This window comes from Eurytemora carolleeae, unplaced genomic scaffold (assembly GCF_000591075.1).
Source record: "Eurytemora carolleeae unplaced genomic scaffold, Eaff_2.0 scaffold278, whole genome shotgun sequence".
Taxonomy (NCBI): domain Eukaryota; kingdom Metazoa; phylum Arthropoda; class Copepoda; order Calanoida; family Temoridae; genus Eurytemora; species Eurytemora carolleeae.
The window spans coordinates 119730-139936 of NW_019396399.1; the positions used below are offsets into that span (position 1 = coordinate 119730).

The 20207-nt window shown below is 31.5% G+C and overlaps 1 protein-coding gene across 1 annotated transcript in view; it reads right to left on the reverse strand.

The window, feature by feature from the left end:
• LOC111702467 (corticotropin-releasing factor receptor 2) overlaps positions 1 to 20207 on the reverse strand; it is a 32731-nt gene extending 12524 nt beyond the window's left edge. The window contains exons 1-7 of the mRNA XM_023474164.1: positions 20151 to 20207; positions 19573 to 19692; positions 9956 to 10002; positions 8166 to 8225; positions 2890 to 2924; positions 1727 to 1874; positions 165 to 240 (exon numbers count right to left, since the gene is read on the reverse strand). Of these exons, the coding sequence (XP_023329932.1) occupies positions 165 to 240; positions 1727 to 1874; positions 2890 to 2924; positions 8166 to 8225; positions 9956 to 10002; positions 19573 to 19692; positions 20151 to 20205 (541 nt within the window). The 5' untranslated portion in view covers positions 20206 to 20207. The remainder of the gene's footprint in view (positions 1 to 164; positions 241 to 1726; positions 1875 to 2889; positions 2925 to 8165; positions 8226 to 9955; positions 10003 to 19572; positions 19693 to 20150) is intronic.

Below are 20207 nucleotides of genomic sequence, written 5' to 3' on the forward strand. Positions count from 1 at the left end.
TGCGACTTTGTAACCCCTCTAATTTAAAGTCTAGACCAATAAGTTAAAGTATCCAACTTGTTTGGTTGAAGAAAATAATTTAAAAACTTTTTTCATTTCAGAAGCTATTTAATCGTCAGGAAAATAAAAGATAAAAAATCTTATTTTTTGTATTTAGTGTTTTCCTTCGATAAACATCCAGAATACAGGAGATAAATAACCAAACATTAGGCAGGATATCAGACACCTGCACATCCACGCCTGCACAAACAGATCAGATTACAGGAGATAAATAACCAAACATTAGTCAGGATATCAGACACCTACACATCCACGCCTGCACAAACAGATAGGATTACAGGAGATAAATAACCAAACAATAGTCAGGATATCAGACACCTGCACATCCACGCCTGCACAAACAGATCAGATTACAGTCATAACCAGAAAGACCCGGAATTTATTGACAGGTAATCAGACGACTTTACATATATATCTCTGGTAATTTTAAGCGCACGATAAAGGCAGACCACATTTTGGAATTGGCTGGACTATGGTTATTTTGTTATCATCGTTTCATTAATCATATTCATATAATTAGATTGTAAAATCAGATGATTAATAATTCCGGTTCTTTCTGATTATGATTGTAGTTTTATCATAAATCTTCCATATAAATTATATCATACGATCACCCGCTGAGGAATAAAAAAAATCATTTTCTCTTTTTCTGTTTCATTAACAATTTTTACAGGGCCTCCCTAACATACAGACATAGTATAGACAATTTATTCCAGTTATCACTCATATATCAATATCATGCAGTAATCCCTTAATTATAGGAACTCATTCTTAATGCTTGCTTTACCATTAATGGGAAACCTTGCAGAGTACGTTTCCATCTTTATCTTTTAGCAGTAGGAAAACAAGAAAAGGAAAGTATAGAGGAAAAGGTAAAAATAAAATTTGAAGTTTTTAAACAGGATATTTTTCTGCCCTATAGCGCTTTTTTTCAAATTTAGGCAACGTTATAACTTTGATGTGTTATTAGCTCCGAACTCACTCTAAACCCTCGGTTCATTTTAATATTTACAATACCCATCACATACCATACACGGTGTTACGTCAAAAAGCGTCCGGGCGTGAGATAATGCCTAAGCTGTATTTATGTCATAAAAAACAAATTTCAAAATATTTAAATAGATTCTTTTATATATTACGACTAATTATTACATATGAATAGAAGCTAAATTATGCATGTTTTTAATTCTTTGAAAGGAAACGACATTGGAGACGGAATATAACTTTTTTACATCTTTTCTAGTATGTCTACATTGAAAAACTTATTTAAATATATGTTTACGTTCAGCAGATGTTTATCAATGCATCCATGTTGTATTGAAAGTTTCCAAATTATTAAGAAGTGCCACATTACCCGGGCATTATCGAACCCCCGGACTCTTTTTAACGTCACACTTGTATCCACTTCAATTGTACAGGGCCGGCAGTTGTATGGGGCAGATGAATATGTACCGTACCGAATTCTAATTGTACCGTTATCACATAAATTTATAATTTATAATTTATATGGCGTACCGTCCTGTTTTGCCTTATATACATACATAGTTTGTACTGTACAGCTTGCTTTAGCCCGGTACTTGAAATGAACAGGACTTTACAGTACTATTTGCCCAAATAGCCCGCGGTGATGTATGACCAAATGGGAGACTGAAAACTAGTCAAGTACCTGATATTTGTACCAGGGTTGCAGGTTGGGTTCTCCAGGTGGTTGGGAGTGTATGTAGGGCTCATAGTAGATTATCGTTATCAGATAAAATATAACCAGAGAGGTCATAAAGTTCCTGTGAATCCTCAACCGATCACACTGCAGAGATCTGACACAATTCAAATTATTAAACATTTTCTTAAACAAATAAAACTGAATAAATGTATGCATTGAATGAAAAGAAATGTAAAGATGGCTGCATTTAAGAAAACAAAACAAATTAAAGTGAATATAAACCTTAACCCGCTCCCAGAATATTCAATTTGCTCTCTTTACACAAGCAATAGCACATCATGTAAGGTCAAAAAATAAAAAGTGCTGGAGACGAATGAACAGATTTATTTATATATTGAATCATGTCTAGAACTTGTACAAAGGATAAAAAAATAAGATCGATGACTATATAATCTGCAATAACATGATTTCCTTGGATCGATCATAATTTACAAAATGACAAAATTTTGCGTAAATTAACGAATGGATTAGATTGGTTTAGCTGTGTTGACGTTTATTGGACACAAACAAAGAAAATTACTGGACAGTAAACAGACACACAAGCCGAATAAAAACATACTTTGGTAAATGCCATATTTTAGTAACAATCCTATATCCTTAAACTGATGATTTTGAAGCCACCATTTTTTTAGCGTACTCATAGAAACAAAATGTTCGCAGATTTGCAGATTTTCTTTTTAAATTGGCGGATTTCAAAAATTGGAAAAGTTTACATTTTTGCCCCCATACATACACCCAAACATAAACCTTCCATGGGTTCATGTAAGTAGCCACAACAAAGGAATTGAGTCTTTGCAACTAAGTGTGATTTTCTAATCCCTATATCTGTGTAACCCAATGTCGAAGACATTTGATATTTCAAGCTATGACCTCTGTCAGATCAAGAAATCTAAGTTTGAAATATCAAATGTTTATACCATCAGGTTGCCAACATATATAGGGATTAGAAAATTAGACTTTGTTGCAACAATTCCTTTGGGCCCACTTGGTTTATTTCGGTTTATTAGATAAAAACAAGAAAAGATTCAATCAGAATACATTAAAATTAAATTCTTTGTTTATTTTGTATTTCACACTAAACCGTAAAGAAACTGTAATTTCAAGTGAACCTATATTTAAAGAAGAGTATGCTCGATTCACAACCCTACATTTTAAACCTTTATCTAGTCAATAATGTGTATAAGATATTATTTAGTTTTATAAGTGTTGTATTATCAAAAATTTTCCGTTGTTTAAAGGGAGTGACCGGCAAAGTATGGTAGTTGAACTGAGAATGTAGTATTGTGGAGAGATTTTTTAGGATTCATTTGAGACATATTAAACGTTTTAATGATGTATAATTACTGAGTTTGAGCGCAAATAAGTTGTTCAGGAAAAAAAAATAAAAAATAAAAATTAACTCTTATCATTAAAAATAAGTAATTGTTTACAAACATTTTCTGCAGATTTTCGGGAATTTTTATTGAAAAAACGACATTTGAAAAATTTGTAGAAATCTGCGATCAAATTCGTAAAAAATAAGAAATTCAATATAATGATTAAAAAGAAAAAATTGATTCTAACATTGATTTATTGACAAATTTTTGATACATTTTTCAAAGTCTTTATTTAATATTAAAAAAAATCGATTCTCTAAACGTAACCACCCAATTGGATGGTTTTGAACGTCGACTTTGTGCTCAAACTCAGTAATTATACATCATTAAAACGTTTTATATGTCTCAAATGAATCCTAAAAAATTAGTCCACAAAACTACATTCTCAGATCAACTACCATACATTTCCAATCTTGTAGAACCTGAAGTACAAACTTGGTTTTGCAAATCCGTAACTTGCAATTACTATGTTTTCTGTATACTATCCAGCCCCGCGGGGTCTCGTAAAACAGATCCGAACCAACATATTTGATGTTCCTTATAACTATTTATGTTATAATCTAAAATTTTGTTTAAATGGACTGAAGTTGAAATTTCTAGAGTGGCATGTCTGATTCAAACCGGTTTATTTTTATTGTATTGTTTTAATTGTAGTTTCTCTAAAAAAAGTAACTAAATGATTTGTGCAGCAGAAACATTAAGTAAATTGTCAGAATTAAACAAAGAGAAAAGGCGAGTCACTTCAAATCACGTCTACAGTTTCTTTTCAGTGATTGAAATCAAAAATCCTTTAGACGTTGAAAAATGTGAAATGTATGTTGCCAGACTGCTAAGTTGACATTATTTTTCATTTACGAGTAAATCATGGTATTAAGCTTTTTATTTTCTACAGAAGACAACTAGGATTATGAGAGTTCTGTAGAAAGCTTAGTCTTAACAGTCAGTCAATAACAATACTATAGTACAGAACCACGTTTGTATTACAGTATTTTAAGAAAAGACTTAGCGAAGTTTTGCATGTTCCTCAGTCCAAAAATAGACGTATTTAGTGTATGTTAAGATTGATTTATGCGCTCCCTAAGTCGGAAAGAAATTGAGTATTTGCCACAAACTCATATTTTCGAATCTATATATTGATATTTCAAACTTGGACTAATTAACATTATAGTTTGAAATATCTAACTCTGGGTAGAAAAAATAAAGGGATTAGAAAATCGAATTTGTGACAATTACTCAACTCCTTTAAGAGAGTATCTCTTAACGAAACGCCCAAGTTATATCCTTTCTGTATTCATTTCTTTTTTAAAGAAAATTTGAAAATAAATAAAGAGGAAAAAAAGTAGCAATATGAAAAAAACTTTTCTGTATCTACAAAACTGCCTGACCCAAAAATCATGACATTGGGTTTCCGGGTTTCCTGGCGATTAATCTGTACTTAAGTCGCCAATATTATATAAATTTACAGTATTTTACCGTACAACACATGATTCTGGTCTTTTTATTTTTTTACTATGAAACCAAAGTAATATACCAAAAATCCCAGATTCTTTACAGAAAAAGTGTACTGCATTTTCTGGAAGGAATGCTTAGATCAATTTTGTTCATATTCCACCCAGTAACTGCAGTTGAAACGTAGGCGGGCGACAACGATCATAAGTTAGGTTAGCTGGTTGGTCAATTGGTTGGTTGATCGGTTGGTTAGTTGGTCGGTTGGTCGATTGGTTCTTTGATCAATAGGTTCGTTGGTCAGGCTCCTCAACTCAGACACTAAGTTGCAAATATTCTCTTTAACTGATATATTTCAAACCTGCAATAGAATGCAGGTGTAATAAAATTAAATGACAAATTAAATGCCAATATACTAATGTAGTTGAGGGCTTGGTGGGATAGTTTAAAACATTTGTAAATACTTCTAAAAAAATAAGCCCGATTGTTTAAGTGACATTTACTATGGATTACAAAGTTATTTATGCATTTGATCTTTCACTTAGTAAAACGTTTCACTGTTTGTTGTTTCTTTTGTCGGAGAGTACAGATAAATTTAAACTTAGACTTGCTTTGGTTTGGAGTTTTCTCTGAGAGGGGTTTTGGTTAAGACGACTTACAGGGGAGGGGGTTAGAAGTAGTATTTATGGTCAACAGCAGTATACTTGTTTTGTAAACAAAGATATTGGATTTTCTGGTATATTCTTGCCTAAGTCCATGTACCGTGCCCCTCTTCACTTTACCACCGTCATTATTTCTAATAATAAAATATATTTGAGTAAAGTTTTTCCAGTATGTTTTACTTTATACTTTATATTCCACTAGAAACACACACAGACACACAGACCACCAATTTATTTTATCGTCGGAAGAATTTATGTCTTTATTGCTTCACAGAAGTTCATAAGTAAAGGGACCGGGTGTTAGAAACACTAATAACATTTCTTTTTTTTCTTTTTTCTTCAATATATTTAATATTTTCATGCAATAAACACTGAAACGGCTGAACCTATCGAGCCCAACATTTTTCACGAACTATACTTGACTTAGGGTATATGAAATTTTAGAATGAAAAAAATTGAAAAAAGTTTCATATTTGAAAATTGTGGAATTCCTGCAGTGTTAGATATTTTCCCTAAGACATTTTCCCAAGGGCGACTTCCCAAGGTTTGGTTAGGCCTTCTTAGGCGTCGCAGGCTGCAATGGTGAGGGCCGAGCGCTGCGACTAGGATGGACTAGGGGGCTGATCACTGCGGATAGTAAAAGCTAGGAGGCCGAGCGCTGCGGCTAGGACAGACTTGGAAAGTTGCCGCTTCGGAAATTACTAATTTGGGAAATTACCCTTGGGAAGTTGCCGCTTGGGAAAAGGTATTTGGTAAAGTACCTAACATCACAACATAGATAACTGCGAAATCATAAAATGTATTATTTTAAAAGTGTACGAAGGAAGAATGTTTACGCTTAGGCAAAAGAAACAAGAAAATAGAAAAGAATGGAGAGAAGCGTCCTAATAGAAACAATATAATAGCAAAGAGACGAGAGAAGCGTTCTAATACAACAAGAGAATAGCAAAGAGGCTCAAGAAGTGTCAAAAAAAATTAAGAAAACAGAAAAGATGCACACAAGGTCCTAAAAGAAAATTTATGAAAAAAAGGCACACCCAGAATTCTATAATAAAACAGCAAAGAGGCAAGCCAAGCATCCTAAAATAATAAAGTAGGAAAGACGCATTCCAAGCGTCCTGAAGGAAAATAAAAATAGAAAAAACGCACAATAATAAGAAACCGACCTCCCATATCGACCTGAATTTTAGAAAAATGAGTTTATAAGTAAAGAGACGAATCATTTGGTTCACTTTTAAGGAAGGAAAAGGAAAAATGAGTGAGAAATTTTCCCTTGAAATATTTTCTAGATTTTCATTTACTATTAATTTTTTCTTCTGAAGAAGAAAATGCCAATTTAGATTAGGGGAAGAAAATCAGAGGAAAGGTGTGTATTCTGGGAAGAAATGGGGAGGGGCGTCAACACAGGAGGAGTAGAAGGGGCTGTGGAGAAGGATTGGGGAAGAGGGATGGGAAGAAGGGGTGGGGAGAAGGGGTGGGGAGAAGGGTTGGGANATATATAAACCTGTAGAATACTAAATACATAGAATGTAAATGAGAGATATAAACCTTAAGAATATTGAATATGCATAATGTAAATGAGAGATATAAACCTTTAGAATACTGAATATATAGAATGTAAATGTTACATTTGAATCTAAACCAAGGATTTCGAGAATTGATCTAAAAACAAAAAAAAAACATTTCTATTATTCTGATTCAAAATTTATGTTTGGAATAAAAAGATAGTGAACTAAGTATTTTGAGACATAAAAAAAATTATATTTTATGTTATAAAATTTACGAGATTTTTGTTCATACTGAAGATCAAATATATTCTTCCGATCGTGGTTTTCTGAAATTTTAAAATTTATGAGTCTCAATCTTTTTAGGTAACAAGACTTTGAAACTCTAGGACTGGGTCGATTTTGAAGTGTAACAATGCATTGGCCTGTGCATGCACATTTCAAAACCATATCTTATTTTTCTATCTACAGTTGAAAGAGAGTAATTGGCAAAATCATGATCTATTTTTTTGTATATCTTCTGGTTCGCAATGTTATGTAAATCGTCTGNAATGTAAATGAGAGATATAAACCTTTAGAATACTGAATATATAGAATGTAAATGTTACATTTGAATCTAAACCAAGGATTTCGAGAATTGATCTAAAAACAAAACAAAAAACATTTCTATTATTCTAATTCAAAATTTATGTTTGGAATAAAAAGATAGTGAGACATAAAAAAAATTATATTTTATGTTATAAAATTTACGAGATTTTTGTTCATACTGAAGATCAAATATATTCTTCCGATCGTGGTTTTGTGAGAGCGTGCATCTTCTGGTTAGCAATGTTATGTATAAAAAAAATTTATTGTATATTATATAAACCCATTTAACCAAAAGCACATTTGGTTCACGAAATTGAGTATTTACCTCAAATGCTTCTTTTGTGGTTTTATAAGCAATTTTCACTTCAAAAATATATAAATAATGTTTAATCTATAATACATAGTAAATTGAAGGTTAAAAAAAGGTTAAAGGGTAAAAATATTGATGTCAAATGTATGTTTCTAATGATATTTTAAATATATTTAATGATTTCTGAACTGAATTTACCATTCATAGATATCTCAAAACAACTACGTATGAAAGTTATGCATCAGATTTTGAGACCGCGTCGACTTCGAAGTATCGCAACTTCTTGCAGGGGTTTGTTTTAACCTCCACAACTCTCTTATACTTTTATGTAGCCTTGGACTGGTGCATTTCAAAACTGCAAGGTCGAGTTATTGGTAAAATCCGGTCAGATTGTCGCTTTAAAGCTTCTTCATTTTGGTTTGCAGTGCATAAAGCCAAAAATACTTCTTTTTATATCTTTAAAAAATTATGGCCGATAAAGTCCCATTTCAGGCTTACCGATTCTACTCTAGAGATTGCGTCCATACACTCCGAGTAGTTCGCTTTCTCAGCCCAGACCTAGATATAGTACATATACTGGTACATACTGGTAAATACGGTACAGGGTGTCCCACGAAACATGACAATAGCAAGACGACTTAAAAGTCGTCTTTGATTTTCAATATTACCAGAGATAAAAGATTTCAATTTTGTTAAATAAAAGCAAAATTGTCGAAATCTGAACGAAATTGTTCATATCTCGGGCAATATTGAAAGCACAAAAAATGCAGACCACATTTTGGAAATGGCAGGACCAGGGGAATTTTGTGATTATTACCTCTAGAAATTTACTTCTAAAATTAGGTTGACAAATAAATGCAGCAAATTATATAAAAAATCAAGACGATATTCAAGTCGTCTTGCATACTGTCATGTTTCGTGGGACACCCTGTACATAAACAGTAGTTAAGGGGGATGGGGGACTCCCCCAACTGGAAAATTATGAGCGCAAGAGAAAAGAGATCAGGCACCTTCTAGCCAAAAACATTTTCCCTGTGGCGCCAATTTTTAACTCAAAATAAAGATTAAAAAAAATGAAAATCCAAATCGCTACTAATCTTACTTCTGTTGCGTCTATTTTTCCGCTTGGTGTCTCTGCCACATGAGATTACCAATTGAGGAGCGCGCTTGCCGCAAAACAGATTTGGGTGGCGGGATTACTATTTGAGGAACTCTGGACTCCCTCCCTCGCCACATGTAATCATTCACAGCAACGAGAGCTGAGACATCTGGCGGCCAACTATTTCGGCGTTTTAAGTGCATGGAATATTAAACGAATATTAAATGTTAACTATATGCAAATGCGTTGAAAAATAATCTATGACTATAGGTTATAATATCTGAATGATTTGTTTGAAATTGATTTGATTTTTTTACAATTTGAGTTGTATATTGCAACTTTCTGAAGTTTGTAAGGACGCTACGTTCTTCAGTATAAGTCGTTTTTAACAAATTTTTAAATCTTTTCGTTTTTTTCCTGAACGACACCCTTTTTCATGAAAAATTTCGTTCGTTCGAAAAAACAATTCCCATCTCCAATTAAAACCGGTCAAAATATGAGGCTCTTTGTTGGTCGGACAAAAATTAATCTAAAAAGTGGAATATCGGTTTTTAATTTAGCTCAAAACAAATGAAGAATAAAAGTATTGAATTTCAATGGGTTTTCATGGTTCAGAACCTCAAGTATTGAATAAACCAAAAGAGGGTATATTCTTTTGTTTGTTTGATTTTTATAAATAAATAAAAAATGACGGAGATAACCTTGTTTTTTTTATTCTCTAAGTAGAGACAAGGAAGGTTATAAACAGAATTGATCTCTTTTTAAGGTAGAAAAACTGAGTTTTTACCGCAAACTTAAATCTTCTAGACTCCCTTTATCAAACTAAGAATTCTGTTCGATCAAAAAGATTTAAGATATAAAAGGTTTACACAATCAGATTGCAACGATAAAGGGATTAGAAAATTTGCGTTTTTGGCAAAAAGTTTCTTTTCTTTATACTCGGGTATTTAACTCTTTAAATGGACGATGACGTCGCTTACAGTCCCTTTAAGCAGTGCATAAACCGGATTTATGCGAGTAAACAAACAATTAATCTGTAATTATTGCATACTAACGGTAATTGCATCGTGGTAGGTAATTAGAAGAGATTTTATAATTGCACTAAGAAATATGTTTTATAATAAAGCTAAAAAGAAAATAAGGTTTTTATGTCAGAAAACTTTCTGCTTGCTTACTAAAATTTTCCTACCGGTTCATCCTCCCTGCATTGTCTGTACGCGAATCCGATTTCATTTTCTAAAAATAAAAAAGTTTTAAATCGAGGGTATGTTTGGTGCACTGAGCCGGAAATTTAAGAGAATAAAACTCCCGAGTTTCTTTTTTGGGGTTTATGCATTTGCATGTAGATTTCAATGTAAGATTGATGATACTAATCATATGAAAAGATATTTTGAACCAAAAACGAAAATTTCTTAACGCATTCATGAAACAGGGTTCCGATACCAGGATTCATGACGATATCCTGTCTTAAATTTCAGGCTCTGAGTCGAAAATTGTTGAACAAAACCCACATTCTTTTATCAGAAACCCGCATTCATTTATCAGAAACCCACATTCATTTATCAGAAACCCACATTCATTTATCAGAAACCCACATTCATTTATTAGGAACCCACCTATCTTTATCAGAAACCTGTATTCATTTATCAGAAACACATATTCCTTTATTAGGAACACAATGGAAACCCACCCTTCTATTTCAGAAATCAACTATCTTTATCAAAAACCCGTCTTCTTTGAGCAGAAAAAACACCTTCCTTTATCAGAAACCCACCTATCTTTATCAGGAACCAACTTTCATTTTTCAAAAAACCACCTTTCTGTAACAGAAACCCTTTTTCTTTATCAAACCCCACCTTCCATTATCAAAACCCGCCTTCCTTTTTCAAAATCCCACCTTCCTTTATCAAAATCCCACCTCCTTTATCAAAATCCCGCCTTCCTTTATCAAAATCCCACCTTCCTTTATCAAATCCCACCTTCCTTTATCAAATCCCGCCTTCCTTTATCAAAATCCCACCTTCCTTTATCGAAATCCCGCCTTCCTTTATCAAAATCCCACCTTCCTTTATCAAAGTCCTACCTTCCTTTATCAAAAACCCACCTTCCTTTATCAAAAACCCACCTTTCTTAATCAAAACCCACCTTCCTTTATCAAAAACCCGCCTTCCTTTATCAAAATCCCACCATTCTTTATCAAAAACATGCCTTCCTTTATCAAAAACCCACCTTCCTTTATCAGAAACTTTATTTTTTTTAATAATTGATGCTTTATGGATCGGATGGAGAAAATATATCTATTATCATATATTTGAAAATCAATAAATCATAATTATCTATCCATCTACATTTCTATCTAAATACTTAATTCTTGCATTGTTTGATTTTTGTTTATTTAATGCTTTTTTTGTTTGTTTTACCCCTAGGTACCCCTAGATACCCCCAGATACCCCTAGATACCCCTAGATACCAACAAATTAAAAAATAACATTTTTTGTTGCAACTGCACTGACATCAAAGTGCATCAAAACACACTTGTTGTTTAGAATTGTTTAGTTTCTGTAAAAAATAATTGAATATTTAATACACAAACAACGTGAAATAAATATTTTATGAACAAACTACAAGTTCATTGATATAGATATATATTATTTAGAGAACAGAAATAGAAAATAGAAAATTATCAGGATTTAATTACAAGATTAGACATTTGGGGAATTCGTGCAATATACTATTCTATTCAAATGAATTTGAGAAAGCTTTCAGTTATAAAGTTAAAGTTTTTAAACATTGTTTCCCTGTACTGCAGAGTTAAATGTTTCTATGTAAAAAGTCGATCTTTTTTAGCTCAAATGGTTTTTTTTTCATTATATGAACCATAGAAAGATATCGAATTTTATGATTGATATGATAAGTATTTTTTCTTTAAACCTGTAACGATAAAGAATGATAATAAAGGGATTGTTAAGGTATCAATAATTGATCTCCATCTTATGCAGTCAGGGTTTCCACGAAATGACTATATTTTTTTGTGCAAAATGTTGCGCCATTTTCGTGCACCATTTTTTTGCGAATTTTTGAGCATATTGCAAACCGGAAGTATTATGTAAAACGAAAAATTTTCCGCAAACATGATATTTTTTAGCAATTTGACTGGAAAGTTTTGGCATAGAATTAAATAACTTCAAGTTTTTTATCAAAAATTTACTTTTAAAAATATATGGTTATGCTGCTTTCAATATTGAATACTTCAAATTAAGGGACAAAAATTAATAATATAGAAATAAGAGACCAAGAAACTTTATTATAATTTTAAATCCTATTAAACTGACTGAAAGTGTAATTTAAAGTGGCCCTCCATGCATTAGATTGCAATTATCTCGATTCACAATAGTACCCTTAAACTCTTTGTCCGAAGTAGGAATTAGATATCCATGTTTTTAATTCTTTCTTCAAACTGGTTTTCATTTACGGGTTCTCTGCAAAACTAACTTGCATATAAGAAGCAATGGAGAAAAACGTTGTCTTTAACATTTTTGATCAGATTAAGGTTTTAATGCCATCTTTGGGTAGAGGGGTACTTGAAAATACGCTTACAGTCCCTTTGATCATTGATTATTATAAACAAAAATTCATGGTATTAAAGTAGGTAATTGAAAATTTAATTTTAAAAAAATTCTTAATTATAACATTTTTCCTGATTTCGGAAACCGGGTTGCGAAAAATGGGAATATCGCAATTTTGCGCGAAATTATATGTACGAATGATAGCGCAAATTGCTGTTTTTCGCGCAAAAGTGTTACGAAACTTAAGAAATATTTTCCGTTTCTTTTCGCAAAACTTGCGCAAAAGTTTTGCGAATGGAAACCCTATATGTAGTAGACCTGTGGATTTATTTAACTCTTCTCTACTATAACATATACCGTAGCTACCCTGCAGGAATAACTTTACTTGAGGGATCAAACATGCATCTTCAAATTTCCAATATTGGATTTAAAAAACAAGCGTTTAAGATTAACGAAACTCGACACAATAATTAAGAACATGGCACCGCTTAAAGATTGTCATAATGACTCCAGTTTCTATTTGTTGAGATTTAATGACTATTTTGCGTTTTATCTTTAAATAAGCATTTAATTATTTAATTATTTAATTATTTAATTATTTAATTATTTAATTATTTAATTATTTAATTATTTAATTGTTCTGAAAAATTTGTGATTTCAGATAAGACACCTTGTAATATAGGATATTCAAGATATTCCTGAAAATCAACGCGATAAAAAAAATCAGATTTTCTGGCAAAAACGCAATTCGGTTTTGTACAGCTTAGCTTTTTCTCTATTAATAGTTCCCTGTTCAGACAAATAGATGTAATTCAGATACCTTCTCTCAGATATATAAATAGAAACTGGAGCTTATGCGTAATAGAATTGGTTCCTCTAAGATGCTGTCTCATCAGAACACATCGGCTCATCGGTTCATTCAACTTTTTTCTAGCATTTTATACATCGAGTCATTCGTGTAACTTTTTCCTTCCATTAGAACTCCTGTAAACCTGGTTTTAACTCAGACAATTCCATTTAAACTTTCCAATCTTTAACCTAACCTAACGGTCGAACATTCCTGAAAATGTGATATAGTTTATGTTTTATTATCGTTTAAAGAACAGACTGAATTCTAAAGATTGTTAAAATATCATTTTCCAAATTTTGGTAGAAGCAAAATTATACTCGAGGATCTAAAAAAGACTATAATAATTGGACGATTATACTGAAAACTAGTAGGACGACTTTACTTGACCGGACGACTTTAGAATAGTAAGACGAAGTACGGAAACTTCTATTGTAAGATTATGTTTTAGAAATATAAAACAAACTTTTTCTTTGGTTTGAATATTCATTTATTTAAACTATTCTACAGGGTGTCCCACGTCATATTAATCGTTATTCGGCCAAAATTACGATTTTCGGGACTACTCAGATAATTTCAGAAGAATGAATCATTTTGAAACATAGGCTAATTTTAGAATTTTCTTGTGGAAAATGCTAGGTTTTTCGAGTATTATGGATTTATTTTGGCGTTAAAACTTGGAGATAATCTAATATGATATGAGACGCCCTGTATGTTCAAGTCTTCTCTGTTAAACTGGGGAAAATATTTGGAAGATAATTTATACCGACCCATTCTCTGCATAGAAATCTAGAAATTTAGACTGCTTTACGTCCCAATCTTCAGTACTAATCTTTAATTTTATTTTTATTTCAGTTTCCGTCATTTCCTTCCTAGTTCAGCATTTTAGTTAAAATTAAATTTTCAATTTTTAAAATAACGAAAAAAGGCATATTTTTCCAACACTAACAATTTGACTCCAATCAGTTTAAAGGGGATTAGAGAGATGCTGTGTTTCATGATCATTTATTTATAATCATGACTTGAATCTTAAAGTCGTCTTCCGTATTCCAAAGTTATTTACAATTTACAATCATCTGGTTAAAGATTGTTTTTTATTTTGAATTAGTTATAGAATATATCTGATATTAACTGATTATTAATATATGTATAAATTTAATTATAAGGTTTTTGTATGTATGCAGTGCACTGTAATTATTGTATGCATATTTTCATACTAGCCTCATAAATTATTTTAAAGATTCAATCTTTTAATAATCTTGTGTCAGGGCCCTATTATAGAGCTTTGCACATTGCACAAGAAAGTTTTCATGATCAAGATGTTTTCTTAATCAAATATTATTACTCATTTTGTAAATATATACTACAGGGTGTAACAAAACAAGGTACTGTGGCTCTTTCTATATTTCGATATTTATTAAATAGACATTTTCGAAATTCTAATATAGTTACCGATCAATGAATATCAATTTGAGGTCTGTAGCACGAAAAATGAAATAGTTTTGACAGTTTGAAGTTTGCCATTTTGACTTGATTGAATTTAGATATTGAGATAATATGAAAAGTCAAGGAAAAACTTTGTATTTATATTTATTTTATCAAACAACAGATAAAAAAGAAGAAAAATATGATTTTTTTTCATATTTTATTCGAAATATCTCTCATTGTTTACGATGCATTTCTCAGCTCTTATATCCAGTATCACTTTTTTCTACATGTCTCACATCAACTGCTACAATTTCTCTCTCTAATGTAACTTTTAGTTTTTATAATTCCCCAGGGTTTCCTGAATGGTCATTGGATTTTAGATCTTTTTCAAGAATTTTCTTCTTTTGACATCATAATGAAATCACATAACATGGACGGAGAACAAAATCGACAAATTTACTGACACTGGCTTTTAGGGCGCTTTGCGCTCATCTTCTTTTTCAACTTTCATTGTGGCTTTATCTGTGAGCGTCTTCTCTTTGTACAGTATAAAACAAAAACAAAAAATAGTTTGCGGATTTCATAATATTTTTTTGCGCATTTTTCAAAATTTTACAAAAATAAAAAACTTTTAAACACAAATTTTTAAAATTTCACGTGAGGTCCCACACAAAATTTGGGCCCGATCTGTTCAGCCGTTTTGACTTTTATTGGATACAAACAAGTAGACAAACAAACAGACAAACAACCCAAATTTATATATAGATAACCAATTCAAAGCGGCGAACTTTAATACAGACCTCTTATCGGTCTCCATCAATCAGAAATATTACGTAAATTAAAAAAACTAGGCTTTTAGGGCGCTTCGCGCCCATCTTCTATTTGAATTATGAACATGTTCTTTTTGTTACACATTTTAAAACAAAGAAGAAAAACATTTCGCGGATTTTTAAAAAAAATCGCGGATTTTCAAGAATTTAAATTTGTTAACAAAATTAAAAACCTTTAAAACACATTTTTTTTAATTTTTATCATTCGTAAACCTTCCCTGTGGTCACGTGATGTCCCACAAAAAAATTGGGCCCGATCGGTTCAGCCGTTTTGAGGTTTATTGGATACAAACAAACAGACAAACAGACAAACAGACACCCAGACAGACAAGCCAAATTTATATATAGAATTTTTTTACAAACCATGATGATAGTAGCAATACCTTACGGAGCGTTTTTTTGTGGGACACCCTGTATATAATGTATCTGGCTTTGCAACAGTTTATGGGACACCCTGTATATAATACATCTGGCTTTGCAACAGTTTACATTTGTGTAAAAGAAAGAAATATTATGCATCTAGGAAAATATAAAAATGTAAAAAGTAAAAATAAACTTGCTCTCCTAACTATGGACTAAAAGTATCTTTTTTCCAATGAAGATGTTAAGGGTACTTTCCCAAAAGGCATTTTTACAAATGATCAATTCCGATTGTGAAAAATATAATTAACCTTGGAAGTATAATTTGTTTCATTTGCACAAAGTTTTTGTATTTTTGGTGAAAAAAATCAAAAAACCACCTGCTTAAATATCCCCCCCCTTTATTTAAAATTCTAAATTTAACTTATTTATATTCATAGAAAAGAAAAATGTGATAATAAATCAAGATCGAACGCACAATCCTAGGAATTGTATGTAACTAATTTAAAATTTTAGTCTTGGAAGAACCAAATAACTGTTTAAAGGGACTGTAAGCATAATTTCAAGCTACCCTCCATACAAAGAGGGCAATGCCCGATTTACAACGGTACTCTTTAAACGTCGAGTACAGAGACCTCTGTGTGTAAATCTCATTTATACTTATTTGTAGCATTTTTTCATAGATTTTTAGCGTGAGATCTTGAAACCCCTTGTATCACTGTGTTTAAAAAGAAAGCTTCGTAGTATATAGTATATGCATATGTTATCCATAGCCATCCAAATTATCTATATTATAATAAAACAAGACATTCGCATATATATATATGTTGCCTATAGCCGGCCAAACGGCTAAACCGATTGGGCTGAAATTTTTTGTGGACATACATGGGTGGGCGGGGGGTGTTATAGGCTAAAAAAATTCAGCTAGTAACACATACATATACATATATAGTATTTACTTTGGCAGTTATGTCAAGTTACACAAGAAGCGCATTAACAGCGTACAACGTGTTTAAGTTCTTTTCAAGATATTTAAACAAAGAGCTCTCTCAACTCGAACAGTCAAAGGTTTGAAGGGTACCGTTGTAAATCGGACATTGCGCTCTGTGCATGGAGGGTCACTTCAAATTACGCTTACAGTCCCTTTAATTCAAATTTTTAAGAACAACGGTGGCAATTTGAGGAGTAATTTTGCTCATGCTTTTATTTTTAAAATATAATAAATCATTTTAACTTTTTCAACAGCTGTCAGAGTAAAATGAAAATTATCTTTATAAAACTTTAAGAAATGCTTAAATGATAAATTACTTTGTAATAACAAAAAGTTAAAGTTGCCACAAATTCTGAAGAAAAACTGGGAATATTTAAAGTTTATTGCGAGAAAGTTAGAAATTATAAAGTATAAATGTTATGTATACACATTTGACAAATTTATTTACAAAAATAGATTCTTATTTCAAGTTTCGATATTTTTAAAGTTTATTTTTATAAAATTTGTCATTTACACCCAGAGTCAAGCATCTACAAGAATTAAATTAAGTTGATGCACTCTTTTTTATCCATTTTTTCATTTTCTTTTCTCTTTCAAACTAGTTTTTATTATTTATGTTTTTCATTTTATTCTGTGTTATGATATAAAAACGCTTTATTTTGTTTAGGATTTAGATTTTTTAAGTGGAAGAATTTTTTGTGTTTTTTGATCCTCCTTTAATGCAAAATCTTTGGACATTTTTAATAATTTTATATATTTTTTTTTTTTCGTTTTTAATGATTCCAGAATCATTTATGAAAATGAAGTGTTTTAATTAACATACTTTTAGATTGGATTATCTAGCAAAATATTTTTATTAAATTAAACTGCTTGAGTTGAAAATACAATAATTTTGAAGTATATAATTCACCTTCAAAATTCCCAAATACATCACTGCGAACCTAGATGTGCACGCACTCTTGCAAATCTCGAGAAGTATTTTGCAAATTACTCCTTTTAAACTTAAACTAGAAACAGCGCAGACCGTTTTATACTGTTAGATGACTAATTAACATTCATTCCGACTGATAATAATAACAACTCGCCTTGCACACAATTCGCCTTACCAACTCTCTGCTTACTGACAACTCTGCTCACTAAAAACTCTGCTTAATAACAACTCTGCTTAATAACAACTCTGGTTAAGAATAACTCTGCTTAATAACAACTCTGCTAACTAACAACTCTGCTTAATAACAACTCTGCTTACTAAAAACTCTGCTTAATAACAACTCGTTTTATTTTTAAAAAATCAATGAGCAATTTCTTGTGTTTACTGTTGTGTTATAGGTTAAGCCAATTAATAAACTATTTCATTGACATTTTTTTATTTCACACATTGAAAATCTGGGAATGCGATGCTCCGGAAGTTGTTCCCCAACTAATTATTTCCGGTAGTTTTCTTGCAATTAATTGTAATTAATATGCCGCACATTCTCTCTCTCAGCTTCTCAATCTTGATGCAGCTTTTTCTCTTTAGGTTCAACAGCCCTTATAACAGAGCAGACATTCTTGAAGTGCAGAATGGAAATAAGATTGATTGTAAATTTTCCCCAACTTTTAGCATGAATAACAAAACTACAAAAAAATTAAATGATTTTTACCTTTAAAATGTTATCAAGGCAAGTTTAACTTCTAATGTAATCAATGTGAGAAAAAATACGTTTTTTGCCGTAGATTAACCAATTTTCAAAATTTCGTCCAGTGAAACCCTCAAGAACGAATACATCGGAAGAATTTATCAAATGTCGTCTTGACAATTTTTCAATGAGTTTTATACTATATTACGTAAATTTCAGTATTTGCAAAAATAAATAAATAGCCATGAATATGCGGGAACAGTTTTAAAGAGTTCCATTTAATCATTTAATTAAAAAACTAAATATCTGCAACATTCCATTATCAGAAAGTGAAGAATACGACATTTGATGAATTCTTTCGATGTATTCGTTTTTAAGGGTTTCACTGTACCAAAAACAAATGGACAGTATTTAGCAACTTCTCACGCATATTCTTAACATTCTTAATATTCTTAATATTCTTAATATTCTTAATATTCTTAATATTCTTAATATTCTTAATATTCTTAATATTCTTAATATTCTTAATATTCTTAAACCCATTTAACATGTTTTTATAAAATTCTTTCTTATGACATTTTTTATCTATTTCCACGCCAAGAGTCATTTAGCAATTTTGATTTTACAGAACGTTTTATTCGCTCAGGAATTTTGAGACTTTCCCAAAAACTCAATCCCTAATTCTTCGCAACCCAATGTTGAAGACCGATAACATTTCAAACAATATTAGATTTAGACATAACTTGGTAAGTAAAACTCTCGCCTCAGTCCAAAAATATCCCCCCCCCACCATCTCCACCAGATGATGCCAGAAAAAAACAAAAGAACTAACAATAAATTTGTTAATTGCTAATGTTACAAAGCAAAATAGCTGAGACTAAAACCAAGAGATGAGTTTAGAATAACGAATATCTAAGATATTAGTTCCAAATATATGAATACAATAAGAGTATTACAATTAAGTTACTCCGAAAAGGGGGAATTTTTCGTCCCGTGAAGAGAATTTTTTCAACAAATTTAATGCAACAACTCTACTCTACTCTACTCTACTTTACTCTACTCTACTCTACTCTACTCTACTCTACTCTACTCTACTCTACAGTACTCTACTCTACTCTACTCTACTCTACTCTACTCTACTCTACTCTACTCTACTCTACTCTACCTGAAGGAAAGATAAGTTTAATCTGCTTGAATGACTCTATGGATGTACAAGGAACCTTGGCTGTTAAACCAAACGCAGTCTCCGGCCAGCAAACCAATCCGTCGAAGAAGGACAAACATTCTGAAAATGTAAAATCTAAAAAAGGTTAAATTCCTATATACGCCTCTGCTTTGGACCAATTTTTGATGTTACAGGGTTGCCCACATAGGATAGACTTTAATTAAGAACTAAATCTCATATTGATCGGAAGACTTCATTAAATAGTTTTAAAAATTATTTGCTAAACGATCTAGCAAAGAAAACAACGATTCGCGTGATGAAAATCATCAATAGAGTAAAACTGTCCAGATTGCTATGAAAAGTTGCGTCAATTTTAAAGACAAGATTGACTTTAATGTGTTGCAACGCCTTAGCCTTTGATTTTTCCTCAGTAAACTCAAGTATGCGTTTAGTAGCCCAAGACATGAACATTTTAAAAATAAAAAGCACATGTTTAAGCTTCAGTTATTAAGAAGGAACGGGCAAGATTTTCGTATATTTTCGCGTGAGAGCTTGCAACTGGTTTTGTATTTTCTTACCCGTGTTAGTAAAGTTGGACAAATGGTTTCCTGATCTGTTAAAACAGGAGTTCATTC